The following is an 8,130-nucleotide window of genomic DNA, read 5'->3' on the forward strand; positions in this document are numbered from 1 at the left end:
GCAAGCAATAGCAATAGCAGTTTGACTTATATACCGCTTCATAGGCTTTCAGCCCTCTCTAAGCGGTTTACAGAGTCAGCATATCACCCCCACAGTCTGGGTCTTCATTTCACCCACCTCGGAAGGATGGAAGGCTGAGTCAACCTTGAGCCGGTGAGATTTGAACCGCCGAACTGCAGATAGCAGTCAGCTGAAGTGGCCTGCAGTACTGCACTCTAACCACTGCGCCACCTCGGCTGTACATTCAGCAAGACCCTGGTCTAATCTGTATACAAGTTAGATATCAATCCACTCATTTCCAAGGGGCACCCATCTGCACCCACTCTTGCACATCAAGAAATTTCTGTGCAGAACTACTCACCTCAGTGTTCACAACACCCCGTGTAGGACCTAAAAACCTTGTGTTCAATGAATACAAAGTTTTTTTTTATTTGGAAGATGTTCTCCCTGGTAGTGAGCCAGACTGCTGGTAGCTTTATCAGCTGGGGTGGAACTCAACATGTTGTTTCCAGCCTCACTTCTGACCATATGCTTAATGCACAAGACAATTCTGTTTCTCATAGGATTCAAGATAAATGCTGACTGTCATTTTGCTTGCATCCAGTGTGCCCCCCCTCTCAGAATTATTGATACACTGCATATACTAACCAAAATGTGGCACAGGTCGAATTTTCTCTGTTGCAGTAAGCTTCTATTGATTTTATTGTAGTTGTGAATCTGCGTAGTGCCCAGCTGGAAGGTCCAGTCTTTTGTCATTCTCTCATTACCCACTGCACCAGTCATAGTCAACCTGGTCCCTACCACCCACTAGTGGGCGTTCCAGTTTTCATGGTGGGCAGTAGGGGTTTTGTCCGATACTAAAGAACTTTCCTTTTTTTAAAAATTTATTTGACTTTTTTAAAAAAATTCATAGCATTATTCAAAAACATTTTCATTAGGTTTTCATAAAATCACCATTACTGTGGAACCGGTGGGCGGTTAGAAAATTTTACTACAAACAGAGATACAAAAGTGGGCGGTAGGTATAGAAAGGTTGACTACCCCTGCACTACACAAAGGATTATGGCCACCATGAAAGCCTTTCCCCCCAGTGTGTTCGAAGCAGCAACATAGATCTCAATCTTGCCTTTACAAGACACTGCAAACTTAATTTCCAAGCTTCAGCTGATGCAGTCTTAAGCAGAAAAAATTTGCAACAACTAGTACTTTTTCAGTAGTACGTTCAGTAAAAAGATTCGGTTCACCGACAAAAGGGTGACCGAAAAAAGCACGCCCGACTAAACCACAGTGACAAAACCGCAGTGACAAAACCGCGAGTTCTAAACCGCGTCGACGAATGAGCAATGAAGCGCGCCGACAACAGCGCGCCGACAGAAGCACGCTGTAAACCTAACCCTAAGCCTAACCCTAAAATTAACCCTGAACCTAACCCTTACCTTAACTTAAATCACGCTTCTGTCGGCGTGCTGTTGTGGGCGCGCTGTTGTAGGCGCGTTGATGACGTTGCGGTTTTAGCGACACGGTTTAGTTGGCGCGCTTTTGTCGGGTCACGAAAAGATTCTACTTGGCTGATATTGCTGTGCTGTCCTAGCTAAGAATACCCTCCAGCTACAAAAGGAAATTGTTTATTGGATTAACCATGTATTTACTTTTAAAAAATGCTAAATTGATGTTATTCTAATAGTCCTCTGAATCAAAGAACTGTAGCAATTTCAAAACAGTTTGACCCGGTTGCTTTGAATGTGAGGGGACTTGGTTTAACTGTGATGAAAGTGTTTCAAGCTTGAAATCTGCTAATCAAAGTAAATGGGAGCCTTAATGGGAGCAGCTACAGCATTTCAGTCAACAGCCAAAACATGTTGTACTTCTATGGCGTTCAAAGCATTTCTTCCAGATTATTTTTGAACTGTGCATGTCTTAATTGGTTTTGGAGTTTGCTTTTTTCAGAAAGCAGCGTAATATGAACTTGATGGAAACTTCTTTCCTGGACAAATGAAACTAAACTCAAGAGTTTTATCATTCCCTGATAAAATCTTATACACTATAGAAAATTACATTATTTTGTCTGGATCCAGCTAAGCTATTGTTCTAAGTCAAATACAAGTTTTCACATTGTGAGATGTACTGCTTGATTAGCAAACATTTGATTTGTTAGATTTAGGAATGTTTGGCTGTCATAATGACTGTATTTCTAATTGTTATACCATAGGAATGAATCAAATGTGCGAAGGATGCATACTGCTGTGAAGCTGAATGGAGTTGTGCTAAACAAGTCACAAAATGCCCAGCTGGTATTACTGAACATGCCTGGACCTCCCAAGAACAGACACGGGGATGAAAACTGTATCCTTCTTTTTTGGGTTCCACCACAAAACCGCGGATGACAAAATCGCGGTCGACGAAAGCGCGTATGTGACGTCATCACAGCGCGACGAAAAAGATCGAAAATTGTAAAAATAAAGCGAAAACCGTACCCTAACCCCCCCAAACCTAACCCTAAACCTAACCCTAAACCTAACTCTTAACCTAACCCTAAACCTAACCCTAAACCTAACCCTTAACCTAACGAAAAACCTAACGCTAACCCTTAACCTAACGCTAAACGTAACGCTAACGCTCTAAACCTAACCCTAACCCTTAACCTAACCCTTACCTTTATGTGAATAGGCTTGCTGTAATTTAATTTTTATTTCAATTTTTCGATCTTTTTCGTCGCGTTGTGATGACGTCACATACGCGATTTCGTCGACCGCGCTTTTGTGGAACGCGGTTTTGACGGGTCACGCTTTTTTGCGGGTAGGGGTGGATAGGCAAAGTCTAAAACTTGGGTCTAATCAATTTACAAAGCAAAAATGAAACGATTCTTCTGGAAACTTATTGTGATATTATAATCAGATGAAAAGAATGGAAATGCAAGAAATAAGAAACAGGTGAACATATATATGCAGGGAAAAATAATGTTTAATGCCCACTTACGACAATCATAAATCTTCTGAACCTTTTCTTGTCTATCAAATATTTTTAACATAACCATACAGGTACACTTTCATTTGTGAAGTATAAAGGGGATATGCATTTCTTCTCACATTCATTTATATAAATATAGGAAAGAAAATAATATACAGGACCAATAGGAGGCTCTCTCTTATTTTTCACTGTATGAATATCTCTTTAAAATGGCACTGATAATTATGGCTAAAATACTGGGATTTTTTTTTTTACTCTTTAAATTACAAAGGGTATATATTTCCCTCTTAGGGAAAGTATAGCATAGCTGCATTGATGTAATCATGTAATATTCCATGATTTGTTTTCTTTTGCCTTTGTTTTCTAAGAGTTTAAAAGCAAATCCTGAATAGCACATCATATGTGTGTGTGTGTGTGTGTGTGTGTGTGTGTGTGTGTGTGTGTGTATATATATATATATATATATATATATATATATATATATATATATATATATATATATATATATATATGTTATATTTGTGCTGACAAATAAATAAAGGGAGACTAGTATAGATCTATTTCAAGCTATTTAGCTCTCATCAGCTAGCCATACCCTTGCTGGGAATCGAACCTGTGCTCTATTGCCTCTTAGGCAGATGTGTTAACCATTGAGCTACAGAGCTCGACTCCTTATCAGCCAGGCCAGGGTGAAAGGTATATATTTAAAGTCACAACCCCTGGTATGCCCAAATATGGGAGGAAGATCACACTTCCATTCTCTGTCCTTCGGCTCGTCACAAGAGACCATCCAGACAGAAACCCAATATTTTTTACTGTTGCCTTTTTGTTACATTTGTTATATTTGTGCTGATAAATAGCTTGAAATAGATCTATACTAGTCTCCCTTTATTTATTTATCAGCATATATATATTAGATTTTACAACCTCCGGTATGCCCAAATATGGGAGGAAGATCACTACTTCCATTCTCTGTCCTTCGGCTCGTCACAAATATATATATATATATATATATATATATATATATATATATATATATATATATATATATATATATATATAGTATTATATCATTTCAATATTAAATTGGGAGTCAGGTGGAGAGAGTGGGAGGGAGATAGAATTGAATTGTAAACTGCCCAGAATCATTGACTAAGATTGGCAGCTATAGTAATTGAATAGATAGGCAGGCAGGCAGTTAATAGAAAGAATAAGGGTTGGAGCTGATTGTGACCTGTTAAGCATGAGAAGTTGAGTAATATTATCTTTGCTCTGGACCTTTTTAATGTTGCCTTTTTAATTGCACAAGGTGCTTTAAAATTTATTTCCACGTTCAACCAGCAAAAGTAAGTAATCTCTCTCTTTGTATGAATCTGAGTTTCATGGAGGGATGTAGATTTGAAAGTTCCTGTCTGACTCTTGCTTAACATATCTTCTCGGGTGCAAATTATGCAATTTAATGAGAAAGAATGTCATAGAGTAGTACTATGAACGTCATATGGATTACATGCATTCCTTACAACCTTGACTGATTTAACACCCAGACATGGAGTTTTTGGAAGTTTTGACCGAAGGCTTAAACAGAGTCCTTTTGGTTCGAGGAGGAGGACGGGAAGTGATCACCATTTACTCCTAATAGTTTTACAATAGCAAATGTTGGAGTAAAACATTTTGAGCTAGCCTCACGTTTCTAGTGTGTAGAATACAACACTTACAGTTGAATGCTATTCTCCTCTTTATTACATAGATGTTTAAAGTTTCGTCTTTACTGAAGAAATGGCGATGTATATATTTTTATATTGTTAATGTAGAAAACCAGAAGACTTATTTTTGTCCTTCACATGAAGATGGAGCATTGAGTATGGTCATAGAACCTATCTACAGAAAAGGGGTAGGGGTTTTTTTTTTGATAGAGGAACACGTTTTAGTATTTTTTTAAAATAATGATGGGTTAAATGATGGGTTAGGAGAAATAAACAAAATAGTGGGGTGGGGTGGGGATTCCAGGAATTGTTTTATAAATGTCTACAATTGTCATTTTACTACTGACCTTGCCTAGTTACAATCAATTTCCCCCATATCTTTTCTCTTTAGGTCTGTGCTCTTATTTGCGTATCAATTTGTGAAATGCCTAGCACTGTATTTTTATGAGAAAAAAAAATAGTTTAATAAAAATAATTTAATTTAGTCACCACAATTATTTAACTATTTGAAAGTGGCACCTCTGAGTTTTATTTATTTACCCTCAAGTTGTTTCATTAACAAGCTGATTTGAAAAGATCGCTTGCCAGTAACAGGTGGAGCAGATCAAGATTGCAAAATCTATAATACATATTCACGTGTTGAATAATCTCATGTTTTCAGGAGAGAACAGTAAAAAAAATCTAGTAAAATAAAATCAAGTGTGAAGTTCTAGCAATCAGATTTAGTTGCAGTAATTGCATCTATCTATCTATCTATCTATCTATCCATCCATCCATCCATCCATCATCTATCTATCCATCCATCTATCCAACCATCCATCCATCCATTCTTGGGATGACTCTATTGAGCAAACTGGCAGAAAAGAATAAAAGGAGGTTATTCTGGCCAATACACAAATATGCACAGCACATTGTTCTAGGTCATGGAGTGGAAAGCATTCTGAAACCTACACAGATGATCCACTTAAACAGCCAAAAGATTTGCTTCAGCCTGGGGGAAAAAACCACGGTCTTTTGGAGTCTACACATTCTCTCTTGTACCCTTGTTGGGCAAATTACTTAGCCAGGCATTAGGTGACCCAGTCTCAAGACTCAGACGACATTCCTAAAATGGGCAAGATTAAAACATGTGGATTGGTACATTTTTCCAATCTGTGAGTATTGAATGGATCTAAAGCATGGCTTTTGGCAGTTGGAACCATCTCCCATAAGTAGGTTCCATACTTTCTGAGACATATCCTAGAATAGTTATTTTTTTTCTGAATTCCTCAAGATATTTTTCCATCCTACTAAATTTCCCCATTATCTTTGTTACTGTCTTTCCAAGGATGAAGACTCGAAACGATTCCTAACCTTCACTTAGTATTAATGTATCTACTATTATAGTGAACTTTGGTTTGTGGAATATTTCTGTGTCAACACTCCACTACAATATGATTACCATTTTTTAAAATATGAAATGGGGACATAGCTTTTATATATCCACTGCACATTAGTGAATTATTAAATGGAAATATCTGTAAGTTACATTAGCATTTCCACAAATGTAATGGCTCATGTGTTTTTATTGCAGAACTAAGTAATGAGAAACGTAACAATAGCTTCATTCCCTATAATTTGTTCACTGTTTCCCTAGTTTATTTTTGTAGCTTAAAATTGATAGTTGCTGGCCAGTCATTAGGGATAGTCTAATTACTTATTGATTGCCCATAATGAATTTCACGGTTATAGTTACACAGTGTTCCATATAACTCCACAAACATTTAGAAAATTGTTCTTTCAAATGACCTTAATAGGCTGCTTTGAAATCTAGCACATCATTTTAGAATCACGGAGTTTGGCAAATCACTTTGGAAAGACAAAGGAATTTCAAAGTTATCTGGAATAATTGCTTGCCTGAAGTAATAAAATGTTCAGAAGCATATGCTAATAGTAGAGCATATGCTTTGTGAGAAGAGAATCCCAGATTTAATTGCCATAATCCCCCAGGTAGAAGAAAGAAAAACAGAACTTTTCCCCAACCAATATTCCCATTTAAAAGGAAATACATTCCAGTTCAGTTTTCCAATTGATGGTATTTGATTTTGATTGGAGTCATTAAAATATACACTCATTTTTTCCCCTTTGGGTGTTTGTTATCTAGATCTTCACAATCATTAGTAATCTGGTAGGGCTTTTCTCTATTTAAAAAAGAATATGTTTATTTGAAAGAAGTCAAAGGGAACCCTGAGTCGCTGCATAATACTCATTTGATCCAACTTGTTTCTCGTTTTAGTATGTCATAGCTTTGTTATCCTTCTTCTGCTGGCAATGGTTGGACCTTATCTGTTTTTCTGTCACTTGTTACATGGAGTCTTGTCTGTACAAATGACTTCTATCACTACCTGAAAGTTCTTCTAGATAAGATGTAATATCAGTGAAAGTATCATGCTGAAAGGGGAAATTAATCATACTTTTGCAGAGATGCTTTGCTTGGTTAACAAGCTGATAAACTTTTGAGGAGCTTTTAGGAATAATTCCTAAGGATATAACAGTTGGCCTGCAAAGCTAATGACATTCTTAGGAACTTCTCAATAGTATGCTGTGTTCCCAAAAATGGGCAGGGGTGTGTGTGTGTACTCAAAGCTATGTTAGCTATTCTTCCTCTGGCAATTAGCTGACAATCTATTGTTAGTGGCTTATCATAAATATGGTAGATATGGGTGACTGATGAGGGAATCAAATGTACATAGATCAATAAACACTCCAACTGGTGAGACGTTATTGTTTTCATTCTCTAGCTTTGGGGGGGGGGACGGGACACAGTGGGAGAGAGATTTTTCTGAAACCCTTCTAGGGAAGTATATCCAGAGGTGGGTTGTTCCCAGTTTGGCCCGGATCAGGTGAGCCGGAAGTAGCGGCAGCGGGAGGCTCCGCCCACCCACCGAGAAGCTTCTGTGCATGCGCGCCCGAAACGGTAGTAAAAAAATTGGCAACCCACCACTGAATATACCCATGCACGCGCGTACGCGCACACACACATATATGAATGGTGCTGAAGCAAAAATTTCAAGAGTTCAGTTGTATAATGAATATTTTATCTTCAGAGAATTTTCTGCAATTAAAAAGTGACTGCCTGGGTATAAATAGCAGACAACACTATTTCTGCTTCAACTGTGCTAGCATTGCCTTTGGGTTTAAGGTAATTTAGGAATGCCCAGTTTTAAGGCATTAACTCTTAGTTGCCAGGATTTGATACTGCAGGGGATAAAGGCATGATCATAATCTACATTTTTCAAAGATATTATTCTGACTGGAACATTGGTCTTAGATGATAGCTCCCATATTACACTGGAATTTACAACTCCAAATGTCTGTAGTATGTTAATTTTCCTAATATTCTCATTCCCTGAGAATGTTATGGTCTTACTAAAAATTGTAAAAGCTCCCTTGAGGGACGGTCTAGAAATATGTAATATAA

The 8,130-nt window shown here is 37.6% G+C and overlaps 1 protein-coding gene across 2 annotated transcripts in view; it reads left to right on the forward strand.

The window, feature by feature from the left end:
• The window catches only part of SLC12A7 (solute carrier family 12 member 7), a 122,629-nt gene extending 115,223 nt beyond the window's left edge, over positions 1-7,406 (forward strand). For both annotated transcript variants that reach the window (XM_032219905.1, XM_032219906.1), the window contains 2 exons: positions 2,210-2,343; positions 4,512-7,406. In XM_032219905.1, coding sequence (XP_032075796.1) covers positions 2,210-2,343; positions 4,512-4,603 — 226 coding nt within the window. In that variant the 3' untranslated portion in view covers positions 4,604-7,406. The remainder of the gene's footprint in view (positions 1-2,209; positions 2,344-4,511) is intronic.
• The last annotated feature ends 724 nt before the right edge of the window (positions 7,407-8,130 follow it).

This window comes from Thamnophis elegans, chromosome 6, assembly GCF_009769535.1.
Source record: "Thamnophis elegans isolate rThaEle1 chromosome 6, rThaEle1.pri, whole genome shotgun sequence".
NCBI lineage: Eukaryota > Metazoa > Chordata > Lepidosauria > Squamata > Colubridae > Thamnophis > Thamnophis elegans.